Source organism: Uloborus diversus, chromosome 9, assembly GCF_026930045.1.
Source record: "Uloborus diversus isolate 005 chromosome 9, Udiv.v.3.1, whole genome shotgun sequence".
Lineage (NCBI taxonomy): Eukaryota > Metazoa > Arthropoda > Arachnida > Araneae > Uloboridae > Uloborus > Uloborus diversus.
Window position 1 is genome coordinate 96,738,154 of NC_072739.1, and position 18,665 is coordinate 96,756,818.

At 31.4% G+C, this 18,665-nt stretch overlaps 1 protein-coding gene across 1 annotated transcript in view; it reads left to right on the forward strand.

The window, feature by feature from the left end:
• The window catches only part of LOC129229933 (transient receptor potential cation channel trpm-like), a 766,163-nt gene that overhangs the window by 484,049 nt on the left and 263,449 nt on the right, over positions 1-18,665 (forward strand). Inside the window, exons 7-8 of the mRNA XM_054864315.1 lie at positions 16,327-16,510; positions 18,141-18,264. Of these exons, the coding sequence (XP_054720290.1) occupies positions 16,327-16,510; positions 18,141-18,264 (308 nt within the window). The remainder of the gene's footprint in view (positions 1-16,326; positions 16,511-18,140; positions 18,265-18,665) is intronic.

Below are 18,665 nucleotides of genomic sequence, written 5' to 3' on the forward strand. Positions count from 1 at the left end.
TTAAGATATTAAAAGTTTGAAGCGAAAAAACTAACAGGGACGCAATACAAAATCTAACTTTTTATACGGTCCTCGCATCCTCCTATTCATATTTAGATAAATTATAACCATAAATAAACAATTCTGACAGAAAAAAGTGACATTTTTTACGACTAATATTCACTTAGATGTGAATCGCAGCGTTTTGTGACCTATACTACTTTACACTCTTAGTCATGTACATTACGGTATCCAAAAAAAAAACAGAAGTCGATTTTTCAGGTAGAACACCTTCTTATATTTTCCCTTTAGGTCAAAAGAATTGCAAAAAAAAAAAGTTTCATCTAATTTGAACAACGACAACCCGTGCCGACTTGCGCCTGAAAGTGTAAAACAGCACTAGATACTACATAAACCGAAGAAGAAGAGTTTCAGAAGTTTCAAACTTCATGTTAATAAAACGTTGCCCGTATAGTCCCACATGTACTACAAAAATATTTCTCCAAATCAAAAAATATTGAGGTGATCAGCAGGAGGCCTAAAAGTTGTAATTTTTTTGAATAAATTGATATTTTTTTCTATATATTTAAAACAAAAACGTAAGATAAGGTTTAAGAAGTTATCAAGCTGAAAAATATAAACAGTAGAGTCAATAATTATCGTTAAATAACAATTTTTGCTCTCTTGCAATACTTAAGTCTCCCACATGGTACTGAAAGTATGGGTTTTTTCAATTTTAAGTTATATTTTTCATTTTAAATACATTATTTTTTTATTATTCATTTGCAAATGATGATTTGAAAATGTGTTTGCTTATTATTTTTGAACTTGATATTTTGTTTAATGTATATGTAATTTAAAAAAAAAATAAATAAATCGAAAAAAACAAGTTTTTGAAAAAAAAATTATAACCTTTAGGCCTCCTGCTGGACATCTATATTTAAATTTGGATAATTATTTTTGTGGTACATGACTATAGCCGCAACGTTTTATCAAAATGAAATTTCGAACTTCCAAAAAGATTCGGCATAGTGCACAGGGTTTACACTTTCAGACGCAAGTTGGCACGGGTTGCCGTTGTTCAAATTAGATGAAACTTTTTTTACAATTGTTTTGACCTAAAAGGAAAAATATAAGAGGGTGTGCGAATCTCTTCAGGAACAATATAGCGGTTTGATAAATCTGATAGTTTTTTTTTCCCTCCAAAAAATACAATCTTTTGTAGTGTGTTTTTACAAGCATTGAAGAACATTTCCTTTTATTTTTAAAATAAATGATAAGAATATATAATTATTTTGCTTCAATAACTGCCACTATCGGTGTTCTTTGAAAAGGTGCTGTGCTCCTATTTCATTTTAAGCACGGTTTTTAGAATTTCAAATTTAAATATCTTCTGGAATTTTTGCCGTAAATATTTTCAGTTGCTGTTATTTTATAATCCTTGTAATTTCCTTTATAGATAAATGTGAAGTCCGGGGGAGGGGGGGCATATAAAAAGTTAAGTTCGTATCTTTTCGCGGTTCTTTTTTTTCCCCTTTTCGCTTCAAAACCATGACATCAAAACTCTACATCTTATTTTGTCCATTTTTGAAACTGGAAGTGTGCCTTTAGGACTAACGGTTGCTTAAATAGAGGTCTTGCAGGTAAAATGTCGACACGCTGTTTGTAGCTACATTCATTTTCAGAGAGTTATTAAAAAAATCTTCATAATAGTTGAAAAATAAGATTAGGAAACTCCTGCCATGAAAAATTTTTATTCTAAGAAAAAAACTCTGCACTACAGTAAGAGTTCTAAAATTTGGTTAAACTAGTAGGGGAATGTGGGGCAAAACGAAATAGTTAAGATGACTGAGCTTTTTCAAAATGAACGAATCGTAAATTCGTTTCGAAAGTTACAGTACGTAAAGAAAGAACATTGTATTTTATAATAAATCTTCCACTAAAACATTATTTTTCATTTTTGGCAGTAAATTTGCGCCTTTAAAAAAAGTAGAAATTTTTCACTTTTTTTACGAGGCGAAGTGAAAATGAAATATTTTTCAAATGGAATTGTTCCTATTCAAATATAAAAAAATATTTTTGATCAAATTAATCAGTAAATAAAAGATTAAATGAAATAAATAAAAAGATAACTACACCATAAACCAATAAATAAATTAATTCATTAATTAATATGGGAAAAATGAGTGACTGAAAGTGACAAAATTATCTAATTGAATGCCTGAGAAGGCCGACAGTTTGTTTATCTTGCCATTTTGTTGGCATTTTCAGCTTCGATGAGATGACATCTGCCTCCAGCTCTGTTATTCACTAATCCTGTAACATCTCCAGTACAGAGACTAGTCTGGATGTGATAACCGGGCTGTCCGGTGTATTGCATGTATTAACTTCCTTGTATCTAAAAAGGGAAAAAAAATCAATGAAAGAAAATGTCTTTGTAAGTGGAGAGGAAAAAAAATGAATCAGAAAGCAAGGAAAACAAAAGTGGAGTAATAAGTGGTTCTTGAAACTTTGATTTAAGAGAAAACACTTCTTAATTTCATATTGTTGTAACTCCGTTTTGCAAAGTGTTTCTCCTACACCTTTAAATAATGAAAGAAAAGGTGCTTTTATTTAATATGTTAATCATAAAATAAAATTAAAAAAAAACAGTCAAAGCAAATTCAGACAAAGAACTGGTAGATATCAGAAAATGGATATTAGTGAAACTAAAAGTAAGCTTGTTCAGTTCTAAACAAATTACTCTGTCGTTTAAAAATATATGTAATTCGTAATGTAGAAATAGCTTTGTGATTTTAAACATTTGAGAGCCGATTGCTAGATTAGAAAGGATCAACTCCCATTAAATAATTGTTAAATGAAGGCATCCAAGTGGCAATCTATTGAGTGTGAAAAGCAATTAATGGGATACCAAATACGCTGCTCCAGAAATGCCAAGCATTCTTATTACGTCTGAAATCATTTAACTCACTTCTCTTCATTCTTCTAAGCTAATTAAATTCTGGAAGGGGTCCATTCTCAAAGTGCTAATTATTCAGTGCCCACAAAACAGGAATTTTTATCTTCCTTATATTGTTGGAGATAGATTACTTTCATAAAAGAATGGGGGAAAAAATCACCATAGATGAACTGTAATTTTGGCGGCTAAATTGTTCAAACAGAATCTGTGGAATGTTAAATATTTCTGATAAATAAATGTCATTGCTTGAAACTAAATTAGAGTCAATATTATAATTATTTGATGATATAAGTTACAGATAGGGTAGACCAGGGCATGATTACGGGGATTTTTTTCAATGAATTTTCTAATTTTAATGTTTGAACCTAGGAAATTTTAAGCATGATGGTTTTATAAAGCAGTTAATGAAGTGAAAATTTGTACGTTCAGTTGTTGCTCAGCTTTTGTTTTTAACCGTAAAAAAATGTTTTTTAAGTCCAAGTCGGTTGCGTAAACTTGCCCCGGACACGGGGCAAGTTTCGCAATTTTACGCATCGAGTGGGGCACGTTTAAGCATAATAAAAATGATACCAAGGAGTAAGTGATATAGTCATTTAACCAAATATAAATGTTTTATTTCTCTTAAAACACTTTGAAAATAAGAAAATCACAAATAATTAATTAAAGAACACTTTATAGGCTAAACTAAAATCATAGGGCTTATTGCTAATTAAGAACAGTAACTATTTAGTCATCTTCTTCATCACTGTTAGATTTTGATAACAAAAATAAAGTATTTCTTTTCGCATACTTGTCATGAGACTGCGTTTTGACATCTAAGACATTGAACCCCGTCTTGTCCTTTTTCGATTGGTTGTGTGCTTTCAAACATAGATTCAAACCCAATTTTCTACTTCGTAAACAGAATCGTTCATTAATTTCCTTTGTGCAGAGTGTACTAACTTTTTCCTGTCGCAGGTTTTGGTTTCATACTTTTTTCTTTGATGTCTTCGATTTCTTCTTCAATAGAAACTTGTAAATTCGAAAGTAATTTCTGCTTTTTTTTTCCCCTGCCCATTTTGCTTTTTTCTTTGTAGCTTAAAGCTCTTGTCTGAGGGCTTCTTTAATCGGAGTATCAGTTAGGGGAGAAAACGGAGGATGCTCACAATCCTTTCCTGGTTCCTAAGCTTTGATCTTACTTTTTCAAATGTTCTCAGTTGGAGTAGCCCATAAATTACAATGTGGAAGGCCTAGTGGGAGAAATATTTGGATTATCGATAAGCCTTTTCATTATTTTGACATCTATCTATTCTGTTAGTGTTTTGAACTAATGTGTTACCATCTTTAAAATAAAGAAAATGTATCAAAGGCTGAATAGTGTATGAAGTTGAAGCTGAACAGGCCAGAAGACAATACCATATGATTGTAAGCTATAAGATACAAATCTGTTACTTAATTAAAAATGAATGGTGATTTTCAAAACTAAATTACCTGAAAATACTAAAGGTTTGAGACAGTAGAGAGCGAGAAACGCGCCCGAGACCCGTTTAAAAGTAAGACAGAGTAGTAAGACACAATGAGAACGTGCGTAATTGTGCTCCGATGAAAATGCGTAAACGTGCCCCGTCGGCAAGTTTGGATTTATTTTTAACGTGCAACAAAATTTAATAATTTTAATGTCCATATAAATACAATTCTCAAAAAAAAAATGATAAAATTCTGCTATTTTTTATATATTTATTTGTTTTTAACAAAGTATTATATATTCACAATAAGCTTCAAAACGTAACACAAAACAACGAAACAAAAATTACTCGGCTCGGTAGAAAACTGTTTTTAACCGACTTCAAAAAGGAGGCGGTTATCAGTTCATACCGTATGTATGTTTTTTTTTTTTTGTTTGTCCACTCATAGCGTCTCACCTAGTGAACCGATTTTGATGATTCTTTTTTTAATGGATAGAGGATGGCTCAACTTAGGTCCCATTACTTTGTTTGACCATATTTGTTCTTTAGTAAAAAAGTTATGGGCAAAAAACAGTAAATTTCCCTATTAAATGATTAAAATGATATTGTAGCGAAGTTCGCACTTTTCATCCGTGGATAACGGTCGCTCAGTGGTAGAATTCCCGTCTTCCACACGATCAACCCGGGTTCAAATCCCGGCTAGGAGAAAGTGAATTTTACTAAAATTTCGTTTCTACTGTTTCCCGTATTTTCTATTAATTTCTGTATTTTTTCAAGTCTGGAAAGTTCCAGCACTTTTTCAAGTTGTATATAAGGAGATGTAACGTTCCTTCGTGGTTCAGAATAAAGATTTTGAGTTGAGACTAAAGAGTATTCGCTTCATTTGGCTTTCACATTGTCTTCGCTATCTACGCGACAATATGAAACTCATTGTTATAAAAGTTTGGTGCCATATAACTGTAACATTAATAGTAATTGTAATGATAATTTTGAATAAAGGCTTTTCTAAAGCAATACAGTGATATAGAGACGCACTTCTTACTAGGTAACTTCTTACTTTTACTGAAATATCTACATTTACACTAAAAAGAATGAAATAAAAAAATTTTGAAAAAAAAAATAGAACCGACTTCAAAATTGCTCTAAAAAGTGAAAAATAATTTTATTCTTTAAACACCATCGATAATACTTTTAAACATAATTTTTGAAGTTAGCGCAAAAAAAAAAAAAAAAAGTAAAATTCATTGTAACCATGCTTTGTTCATATTTTTATGAAAAAATCATCCAAACTTAGGAACGAAACATTTATATCGTTACTCAAATATGCTGTCATCAATGCGTAATGCATGTGGTAGTGAAGAAACTGGACGTGGTTAAATTTATACTTGTAGTTGAGTTATGGCTGTGAATAATTTTATCGATCGTTTTTGCGCCAACTTCAAAAATTATGTTTAAAAGTATTATCGATGGTGTTTAAAGAATAAAATTATTTTTCACTTTTTAGAGCAATTTTGAAGTCGGTTCTATTTTTTTTTTCAAAATTTTTTTTATATCCGCATGCTAAACCGAAGCTCGACTGATGCTCAAATTTTTGAGAATATTTGCAAGGGAGCAGCATCAATCTGGTATGACTGTTGGCTCTCCATTTATATCTCGTTTTGAAAAAAGGGCACTACGTAAACGTACTCGATGCGTAACGTGCCCCGGCTTACCCTATACCAATATTATGTCATTGATAAAGTGAAATGTAACAAAATTTAGAGGGTATTACAGCTGCTTTCTTTATTATTTAGTGTAGGAAAAAAAAGGTAAGCATACAATTCGTATTGTAAATAGAATTATTCATTAATGTGGACAAGAAGTTCGTTCAAATTTTCGTGTTTGCATCTCCCCCCCCCCCACACACACACAAGATGTCGGTCGTTATAACCAGAAGCATACCAACTTAAAAATTTTATTTAAGTGAAAAATCGAGAGGCAAAAATCTTTTCAGGTTTTTAATTTTCAATTTTTTGAATAAAAACTACTGAATCCACTACGGGTTCATTAAAATAAAAATTTCACTCAGATTCGAAAATGTCAACAAATTCTACTGGAAAATGATAATAGACAACGTTCTGACGCAGAAAATTAGCAGATTACTGCATACACATGTTTCGAGGTTTCAGGGAACCTCCTTTTCAATGCAAAAAGCGAGCTTTTGGGTGGAAAGACATCAGGTAAAAGCTTTTACCGGATGTCTTTTTGTATTATGTTATTTCTCATGTTTGCATCAACTATATTAAGAAACATAAAATGTCAAAACAAAGATTTTTTAGGAGTACATGCAATGAATCTACTATTCTTACTAAATTTATTTATTAAAGGTGCGAAAGTCAAAAGAAAAATTCCCAGCAATATGGATATTGCTACTACTCAGCATAAATTATCACATAACATATTTTTCGAAATTAATTCTCATTGGATAACGTTTTTCCAAAAAAGAAAACTTCAAACTTCCCCTTTTCAGCCCTTACAAACTTCTTTCTATTGCTCTTTTACAATGCAGCATTGTAAAACTTCCATAATTATTTCCATAATTATTCTGCAAAAGCATTCTTGTTAGAAGTATTGAACAAAACGAACGTGCTTACGTAAAATTTGGATTTATGCCACGAAGAGATGTTGTTACTATGGTAACCGGTATTTAATATTCTAAAGGAGAAATGATAAATGATCGAAGGATGGCACGTAAACTTATATTTACGGATAAAATATTTTATTTGAGTTTCACTATTAGCATATTGATTCGACACTTCAAGGGTTAATTATGAGTTTTAAAATTCATATCTTTAGGAGAAATATTTTCAATGAAATATTTGTTTTCATGAGCTATAAAGTCAGGTGTGGCTGCAAAATATTTGAGGTGCTCCAGAATGATTTCTCCGATTCGCCTTTCACAAGTTCGGAAGAAATGTTTCATCCAATCGGTTCTTTTCAATTGGCTAATACGTTGACTGCCGCGGCAATTTTCAAAAATCTGACCCAAAAATGACAATTTGATTTAATCACATTATATAAATAAAAAATCTACTTCCAGTGCATAGTTATCATCAAAAAGCATAAAAAATGAAACCACCTTCTGAAAAAAAAAAAAAACAGCGTCCGACAAATCCATGTCGTATATGTACCCAAGCAAAAAAAAACGGCGAGAAGTGCGTTATTTCTGTCCAGCCTGTACAGAGAAACCAGTCTTTTGCGTGGAAGATCGTTTTAAGAAGTTCCACAAACAATAAAATATTATTTTATTTCGCAAATTTGAAGTAATTTAGTAATTTACACACACACACACACACACACACACACACACACACACACACACACATATATATATATATATATATATATATATATATATATATATATATATATATATATATATACTAGCTGCGTTGCCCGACTTTGCCCCGCCAACATTGAAAAAAAAACATTGCATCAAGTGAAGTATCTTCAATAACCAGGATCAAATGAAAGAAACAAAAATCATCATGCAAAATTTTCTCGCCAAACAATGACGACATATATTAAAATACTTTTAAGAAATTAAAATAAAATGCGAAAGATGGAAATAAACAATGGATTCAAAAAGCGTTACCGTGGAAACGCGAAATAAAATGGTTAAAAACTTGAATAGAGAACAGATTTTTTGAACTTCATTTAATTCGCTGTAACTTTTTTTCTAATGGAGATAGAGGGTTAAACTTTTGACCTCAGGTCGAGTTAGACCTGGAGTAAAAAAAGCAGCTCTTTCCAATGCTTTCAAAAAGAAAATTGTGGGACAATTCCTTCACTTTTTATTGATGGATTTAATGAAGAAAGTAGTGCCTAAATTTCAGCTAAGTCTAAAAAAATTCGAGCTAAAAACGTAAAAAACTCCCGCCGCAATTAAGTTAGCGTTTAGTTGCCATTTTTAGTCAAGAATTGCTCTTTTTTTCTGGCAGAAATGAAAGAAATGGTTTGAATGCTCTCGTTAAATATTTCTTATAATAATATGTTTTGAAAAATACATATTTTTTGTCGAGTTTTGCTGAAAGTTAGGAATTTGTTTTCAAGTCAATTTATTGGGGGAAGGGGGTGGGGGTTGCATCAAAATGTTTTTGAAAAAAGTAGTTCTACTTCGAGTCTTCAAGAAATATGTTTCAACAAAACTGATACCACGTTTTTACTTTATTTAGGTATTTTAAAATTACACGTAATACTGTATGTTAAGTCAAAATCGTATTCATAGAAAATATTTGTTTTAAATCTATCTGCCTGGAATTGAAAAATCAATAATGATTTATTTTTTGCCCCTAAAACAAGGTTTTTCACAAAACTAATTTTAAATTTCCTAAATTTTAAGAGATAATAAGGTGGATATGTCAATTAATAAAATAATATTGCTTGTTTCCATTGTTTAAATTGAGCTAGAAATCAAAAGTGCGTTTTGTGCTACTTAAACAATAAATAAGCTTTCCCATAATTACCTAGAATTTCCTAAATTTTAAGAGACAATAAATTGCATATGTCAAACAATAAAGCAATTTTGAATATTGAACTACCAATGTTGGAATTCAGTTTGGGCTAATCTTTGCTAAAATTTTCTTTCTAATTGCCTAACTACAAAACGGTGGATAACGCTCCAAAAGGAACTGTAGTCAAATATATGTTTTGAGCACCTAGTAATTAAACAATAAATTAGAGAATGAATGCCCTGTAAGCAGACAATCTTTTTGCATCATTCAACATTTTATCTATTGTAAAAAAAACATCTTTCTAACAAATTAAGCAATAAAAGAATATTAGGAAGACAAAGCCGGTTTACTTTTAATTAACTGTGATTCATTTGACAAACACTGATTAAAAAGTAAGAGCGTCTTTTTTTTTCTTTTACGTGCAATAACTGTGTATTAATTATTCAGAACTGTTAGTATTAACATTTATTTTACGTATTTCATGCGATTTCATTTCCTAAACTATTATTTTTTTTTTCGTTAATTGCAATAACTTTATAATATTTATTTCTCAACGTCATGATATATTTTTATCTTGCCTAAATTTATTTCTGGGCTCAATTTGTACAGAGAACGTTCAGCTCTTATTAGATTTCAAAGAAAACTAAACAGTTAGACAAAGTAAAATAAACATGACAGGTAGCACAAAACGTAAGGCTCCTTTTACTCTACTTTCATGAAAAGTAACAAACTAAATACTTAAACATGAAAGAAGGCTTATTGTGTTCCAAAAATTTCATTAAAAAACAAAAAAGGACAAAAGTAAAAAAAAATCAGATAAATATTAAAAATAAGAAACTTTAAAATAGAATTTTGAGATCAGAAAATGTGTGTTTGTCAATCTGCCTGTCTTTTCCTCCTCCCATTAGTAGCCTTTGAAGGAAGAAAAAATCTGGTCAAATAAAACTTTTTTTCCTCGAAAAATCAAGGCTAAGATACTTTGCTCCAAAACTTCACATTTTGATTGGCACGATTTTTTGCTCACTTGATTTGTTCGCAAAAAATAACATTTGCGCCTACGAGTGAATTTTAAGACACACATATGGCTTTAACTAAAAGACGGATTGGCATCGAACATACTTGGTTTAAAGAAAAAAGGCGAAGAATGGGCACAAAAATGATTTTTAAGTTTAGGCAGATTAAAGGAAAATAATTTGAATTTCAAGGTCTTGAATTCAAAATATGTTTTTGCAATCACGAATTGTGATTGGTTCCTTTTTTTTTGGGTTTATTGTTTCTACAAATGGTCCCTATCGCAATCATAATTACGGAAAACTTAAGTTGAGTTCAAAACGTCAAAATTCAAATCAATACAGGGAGCTGGATTCCGGACGTTGTGTGCTGAATGCTGTTTTTGTCTAAAGAGGACTATGTAGATTCAAGAGGGTCCGGTATAAATAAAGTTGGTTCCGGGGAACGTGGATGTCGCCGCCCAGGAGGAGAAATGCTCGTGGAGACCCATGGATTAGAGGAATTTAAATTTTAAGCATAGAAAAAATTAAAGGAACATCAACTACTGTCAAGTGAAAACAATAAGCAATCGCGATTGCGCATAAAATTTGTAACTTTAACGCCTACGAGGGAGGGCAAGCATTTTCTAAAAGACTTACAACTCTAAAAACGTTTTAAGCATCGTAAAATCTAAAGAAAAAACTCTTTTAAGATACTAGACTTTGATTCTGTTGTTAATTTTATGCCCCAAGAAATGGGGAAAAATTATTATTACTGTCGAAACGTACTTTATTGTAAACTAAACATTGCCTTAAGTTAGAGTTGACGGGAAGTTGAATCAACAAGGAAGGGAATTTAAAATGCGGATGATTTTATTTTTGACGTAAATGGTTATTGGTGCGTAAAATCATTTTTATAAAAAACTTTCTAATTACTCTTATTCGTTTTAGCTACGTCTAAAACAAAAAAAAGTAAACATTCTATTGTAATATATGTGGGATTTTTTTTTTAATACTTTAAAATACTTTTGCAGCGAATATAAGGTCAAACGAAATCGCTAAAACTTTAGTTGCCATCTTGAGCTATTTTCCCTATAATATGTAACGAGCTGATGTGTGCATCACATGACTTCCTTTTACTCCAATTTAATGTCATTTTCTCATCATTGGCAGTTTTAATGTGATTCAATTGTTTACTCTCTAAATATCACCAACAGTGGCCAAATTGAAACCAGATTTTAAAAAAATCGCCAAATTTGTCGCCAAGTCGGGGACAAAACTTGACGACCAAAAGACTGATGATATATCGCCAAGTGTCCGCCAAATTATAACACCACTTGAGTTTGCACCGAAATTAACAATGATTTCCCCCCCCCCCAAAAGGGGCGAAAAACCCCTTTAGAAACACCCGAATGCAACCAAAAAGAGAGGTGCACAACTAGACCCCACTAGGAGTCTACGTACCAAATTTCAACTTTCTAGGACATACCGTTCTTGAGTTATGCAACATAAATACGCACATACATACTTACATACAGACGTCACAAGAAAACTTGTTGTAATTAACTCGAGAATCGTCAAAATGGATATTTCGGACGTCTATATGTTCTTAGGTATGTATGCAAGTGTGGTCGGGTCGAAAAAAAACTCAACATTCATTCGGGGGTGAGCTAAATGGAAATTAAGGTCGATTTTCGAGTGAAATTTTTTTGCGAATACAATACTTCATTTTTTGTAAAAGCAAGTAAAAAGGGGGGGGGGATTTTATTAGCTCACCGGAAAAGATTATTTTCAAGAAAAAAATCTGCCGACAACAATAAACATAATACATTATAAGATTTTTTTATACTTTTTTTGAAGTTGCAAGTAAAAAACGCTTTTGAAAGTATGAACGTGTGTATCGCCCTTTTAACCGATACATTATCCTTGTTTATTTTTTTTTTTTTCTCAAAAGCGAAGTCAGAGAAAAAATACACGTGTTAAGTTTATAGACTTTATTGCCTTTGGGAATATTTATTTTTTCCTTATTTTTTAACTATAAGGTATTGTCTTTTAAATTTCTAAAAGCTTAAAGAAAAACTTCTTGCCGAAAAAAACCAATCCTTTTTCTTCAGGATAGCTGTTCTTTTTTTCAACATCTATGATTGATGTGTAAAAGGATAACACATAAAAAAAAATGTAAAATAGAAGTTGGCATTATGCTTTTAACTGTAAGCGCATTCTATTGGAAGGGGAAAATGTAAGTATTATCTATCGAAAATATGGAAAATAGCTACTCCGGGCTAGACGCAGATCTTTTTTGTTGCATCAAATTTATGTATTTTCCGATCTTTCTGACATTTTTATCCGAGTTTAAATATTTATCATTCATTCACAACTAGTAATATTTTTGTTGAATTTTATTATTCTACTAGAGAACCCGACAGACGTTGTTCTGTTCAAACTTTGAAAATTGAAAAGTTAAAAAATTTCAATAAACTATCAAGTGTTTGAAACGTTTTGTTGAAAAAAAATAAGTAAAAAGAAAATGTTTTAAGCTGCTTGGTGTCAGAACGCGTATATTTATTACAACTTGATTTATCTAATGCCCACTGAGTAGTTGTTTTATTAACTGTTCTTTCTCCTGTACTTGATAGTTTGTTCTTTCAGCCATACTCAAAGGATAAAAAGCATCCCCAGATATTTAGAGTAAAAAACTAAATACTCATCTAGAACAAACGGGAAATCCCGATGCAACGTCACCCGTAAGAAAAAGAATAAAACAATCGAAAGGATATTATTTTAAAAAACGATATAAAGGTAAAAACAGTTCCCTGAATAAGCGAAAACAACTCACTCCCCACCCCCTAGCGATGTAAAATAAACATTCTTCAACTAACGATGACTAAACACTCTTTAAAAACCTGAAACAATTCTTTGCAATTTAAAATATTTCGCCAAATAAACAAAAAATACAATAAATTACATTAACAGTATTAAAATGCAAGCAAATAATCGCCAACCCTATTATTTATGGTCAAAGTCGCCAAGACACAACGTTACTGTAATCCAGCCGATCAGTGAGCGAAGGGAATTCCGACCGATTTGTGGTCCGATCTTTTGAACGAAAACTTTTAAATCCCGCTCTCTCGCTGTGCATTTGTCTCACTTACTATTTTTCCTTGCGCACTTGACTGATCTTCATATAGTACCTAATTTGTTCTTTCCGCCAAAGATAAAATTCTTTCACTGCACTGATCTTTTGTGTACAGAACTATTCTGTTGTAATTTATCTGGACGAAAGTTAAATTTATTTCGTCTTTAAATTCCCCCGTCTTTTCCTTTAATAATGTACTGATTAGTTTTATAATCCTTGGGGATATTTCGATAATTGGGAATCTGGCGCGGTTGTCTCATTTTTAGGGTAAATAATTTTATTTCGGTAACCCTGCTGACTTATAATTACCCTATGTGAACACATATTTCCGATCTCTTTGTTTTGATTTGCAAAGAAAAATACCTTTCGGGCAGGCGCTGGAGCCAAAAATTGACGCCAATGAAGAAAGATCGAGAGATTCCCAATTATCGAAACATCCCCTAATCCTTAAAGTATTCTTGCAATTTATGCCAAAACTTAGATGAATTTGAGCCGAGAAACAAATGTTGTTAGGCACAGTATTTTCTGATTATTTGGTTAGTGAAAGAAACCCCGATTTCTTCTTTAACTTTAAAATAGTATATTACGGGACCTAAAATCGTTGCTTTTAAGAAACGAAGGCTTCATTCTCTCTACTCTCTATCTACGTTTTATTTATTCTCAATTGACATGTCACAGTAGGAAATTTCATTACAAAAAGCAGAGCTGGCTTTCTCATTGTCCTTTGGCAACGGGTTAAATAGTTATTTCAATTCTCGCTCAACAATAGGTTAATATAAATATTACTCATTTGGGAGATGTAACCAGCCGATGCTTTAATTAATTAATTAATTATCAAAAACGTTTCCGATTCGATCCATCGCGCTTCGAAACCATGCTTGCCACAACTTAATTACACTTAAAAACTTAGATCAAAATCTGTCCATCCGTTTAAAAGCCTTATAGTGACAAACGTCCGCACAGAAGATTTTTATATATTAAGATTAATCGCTTCTAGAGATATTTTTTGACAAAAATATCGATGTAGATAACGAACGAACAGTAACAATATTTGCATATTTGTGTCCAGAGAGATTCTAAAATTATGCTTTATAAATGTCCTTTTTTTTATAAATTCTAATTTGTACGTGGATTTGTTAAATACTGTTTTCACGCTAATGTAATTTTTTTTTCTAACCAGGAAACATCACGAGTTCAGTAATCATGAAAAAAATTAAAAATGGTCGCATTCGAAAGAGTATCTTTAGAAAAAAATTTGACCCAAATATTGTGTGCCCTCGTCCTTTTGTTTTTGAGATATGGGGGGTCAAAGTCTGTCGAAATCTTACGAAAATTCGCCAAATTTAAAGACTTGGCAAGAAATGGAAAATACCACGTGATTTCATCGCCTGCGTCTAGCAAGACTGTCATTTCCATTTCTGGTCATCTGCAAAGCGCGTAAACGATGTTTCGAATTAACCCTTTACTTGTGTGGGTAAAATTAAAAAGTAACTATGAAGCCTGTGAAATGGAAACTAGAGAGCTTTATCCAGAGGAGCTACAACTTTATAACGAAATTGAACGTAGGATTTAACTTTGTAATCGTGATAATAATGCATTTCAGAATTTAAGTGCATTTCAAGTGTGTTTTACTTAACTAATTTAAGTTTGTACTCTTGTAATGAAATGTGTTGTAAGTAATTAATAATTATGTACGAGAATTAATATGAATAAGTAAAACAAAACATGCTTATTAAAGCATATATATTGAAAATAAAATGGATAGTTTTTGATGTTGAAAGAACATGATCATGGATTGTAGTATCCCAGCTCTTATTTATTTTTTCAAAAGTTATTATCATTCATGAAATTTTATTGTCTGACCACTGCTAGCGAAAATGTTTAATTTAAAATCGAAAAAAAATAATAATTAAAAAAAAGAAAACAACGGATAGTAAATGTCAAAAATTTGCACAGCAAAACTAACGATGTCGGAAATTACTTCGTAACAGATTCTTATCAAAAATTTTATAGTCGACGTTCATTACAACAACCCCTGTAGTTCGAAAACGTCTGTCACTGCAACTGAAAGTCGCTATAACGTAAATGCACATCATATTGCATGTTATTTAGTCATTTTTAAAAATACTGAAGTCACTTTTACCAATTATGTTTCACGTTAAAAGGGAATTCAAATACGAGCAAAATAAAAATTAATACAGTTTTTTTTTTTTTTTAATTTGAATTGTTAGAGGGTTTACACATAACTTGAAAACGATACACATAACGAAAAACACACTGGCAATAACTGACAGAAATAACCGACTTTTTTTTTTAATTTGAGAACATGGTTTGAAATCTTTAAAAATGTCGTTTTCTTCGTATTTAGATACTGTTGAAGACTTCAGATTTACGACTTTTCAAAAAAAAAAAAAAAAAGACTTTAAAGTGTGTTTACCGTTTCTCTAAGGTTATCATATTTTTTTCAAAACAGTTTCATCATCGAATAAACTCTTTCAGTGGAAATATTTCACCCGCAGAAGCATAAAAGTTTTAAACATCAGTTTTTTAACAGACAGTCTTAAGAATAACAAAAAATTACATTGTTTTTACAGTAAAATAAAGCAAATATTTCGGGCTGTGGCGTTTTCCCCTATACAGTTGCACGTTAATATACCGGAACATAAGCCCCTAAAAATTTCAATGCCGCAGTCTGTGCCACGACACCCCGCGCCATGGTAGTCACCCCAGTAAAGAATTAATGCGATATTTCTCACGCGCTTTGGTGGTGACCAAATATGGAAGTGAAATGTCTTGTCAGATGCAGATGTTGAATTCGCGCCGCACCATCCATTTCTGAACAAAACTCGCTAAATTTGGCGACTTTACTAAAAATTTCGGCAATTTTTAAGACATCATATTTCGATAACGTGGTCACGAGGGCACGTAGTTTCAGTGCCATAAACATGTTTTCCAATGCTCTTTCGAATGCCACCAATTTGGAATTTTTTTGAATTTCCTTGATCGTGATGTTTCCTGGTAAGTAGTCCTATGCCTGATTAAAATGAAAACATAACTAAAAAAAAGCACACATTGCCAAGAAAATTTTGAAAATAGCTGTTTTAAGGCTTCAATTGAGCGTTTTCATCAGTGTTTAAAATGAATTTCAATGCACCAAAAGGCAGAGAAGGCTTCTCTTGAATCACAATCAACTAATTAAAAGGGAAATAAAAAATACGAACTCTCTGTTTTCAATATAGCGAACTTTAAAAAGGATTATAACATTATCAACTTAAAAGGTCATTTAAAAACTGTGTTTAAAAGCTGAGCATTTGCTGGCTTACAGGGGCTGAAATGGAAGCTTGTGGTGTCCCTGTCGTCTGCGTGGTTGTCGAAGGCGGCTTAAACACCATTAGAACAGTTCTGGAGTACGTGACGGACACGCCTCCGGTCCCAGTGGTCATCTGTGATGGAAGCGGAAGAGCAGCCGATTTGTTAGCATTCGCGCACAGATATATGCACGATTATGAGTAAGTATTGTTTTAAGGTAGGGGAATGTGGGGGAAAGTGAAATAGTTTAAGATAATTTACTCTTTTCAAAATCAACAAATTGTAAATTTATTTCGAAAATTGCGGTATATCAAGAAAGAACAATTCTTTTTATAATAAAACTTGTCTTGAAACGTTATTTTTAATTTTTGGCACTAAATTTACCTTCAAAAAAAGCGAATTTTCTCTCTCTCTCTCTTTTTATGGGACGAAGTGAAAAATAAAGTATTTTCTATTTTAATTAAAAATATTCTTGATCTAATAGGTAAGTAAATTAAATAATGAAGGAAGAAATCAAGAGATGATGAAACGAATAACTGAATAAATAATTAATATGTGACAAAAAATGAATGAGTGAATAAAATAGCGAATGAATAAGAAAATGAGTGAATTACTAAATGAAGGAATGTAAATTAACTAATTAATATATGAAAACATAAGTGCTTTTGTAAATGATTAAATGAGTAAGCAGTAAGCAATTGAACTATTTCACTTTGCCTCATCCACTTTACCTCGAATACAGTTGACTAATTGTACAAACTATTTTAAGTAAAAAAAAGCTTAATATTAAATAAATAAATACTGCAACGAATATTAGTGGGTTTCAATTAGAATTTAAAATGTTTTTAGTAAGAACTTGATCATTCTATAGTAGTAGAAATGGTTTTGGACACACTACAAAAAATTACAATCAACTTTTGAAAATTGCTTGTGTTATTATATGCTTTGCTCATCAGAGATAACTTTTCCTGACTATAACATACCACATAAAGTACTACATAGTTAAAATATTTCCAAATAGGCGGCGCAAAAAACAAAGTAAGTATTTCACCATTGCACTTTGCCCGTTATTTCACTTTCCTCCACATTACCTTACTATAAACCTGGTATTGAAAAAAAGAACTCCAATTTTTGCAAATAGGGCATTTTTTTCTGCTTTTGGATTCATTTCCTCCGAAAGATTGTCACCTTATTGTGAAATATGCTTTGGTCAAAAATATTTCTTAAAATTATCACATAGTAAATAAATAAATTATGTAGTTTATTGTGCGTAAGTTATTTGCATAAACACGGAAAGGATTTTTTGACAGTCTAACAGCAACTCCTTGCAACTAAGCATCTAAGTTAATTAAATTAATGCAGCAAAAAGAATACTTATACAATACTTTACAAAGTCTCTAAATTTTCAGCAGAGTGTAATGAAGAATGAAATCTTTACATTTATTTTATTTTATTTATTTTTTTCATTAATTTTTGAGCAATCACGATTGCTTATTGCTTTCATTTGACTGTTTTTGGCGTGCTAATCATTTTATTTTCCCACCGCCATCCTTCCGCAACCATCACCGTCGACCGGCTCCTCAAGATGCTGCTCCTATTAAAAATAGAAATAGTATATTAACGTGGCGAAAGTCTTTAGTATCATGAAAAAATCGTTAGCAAGTTTTTCTTTTGTGTGAAAAAAAACTTAATTTTCATTCAACCAAACAATGCTTAAACTTTCATAAATGCTAAGTGTATAGGAAACTCATTTGACACACAGATGCTTTAGAGAACTAAGTTATTGAGTAAAAATCGCTGTTTTGTAATTTTATGCTCAAATATTTTTAGCTCACTGTTAGAAGAAATAAAAGAGCAGCTATTGATGACCATCGAAAGGACCTTCCATTTGACCAGAGATCATGCTGAGAAATTACATTTGGAGTTACTGCAGTGCGTTCGTCGCAAAGACCTTGTAAGTACTTTTGAAAATACAATTTTCTCGCAAGATCTTCTAATAAACTCTATTTTAGTTTTCAAAATTTTTAACTATTTTTTATACTTTATATTTTGGAAATTTGCAAAATAGCAGCACATTTATAGCAACACTTTGTGAATTATATCCGTCTTTTTTTTTTACTTAAAGGTAATTCCTTTTGTATTATTAAATAGTGACACCGTACGGCTTTGCCCGTAGTAGAATATTAAAAGGTCTTTTGGTTCGCCTGTATATTTACAAATAATGTACAATGAATTTCTCGCCAATTGGCTAGCAGATGTTACGGTTCCACTTTATGACAACTTTGTAATTTACTCGTCCATCTTATGATAATTTTGCTCGGAAAAATCTTCTTAAAAATGGAATAGAAAAAGAAC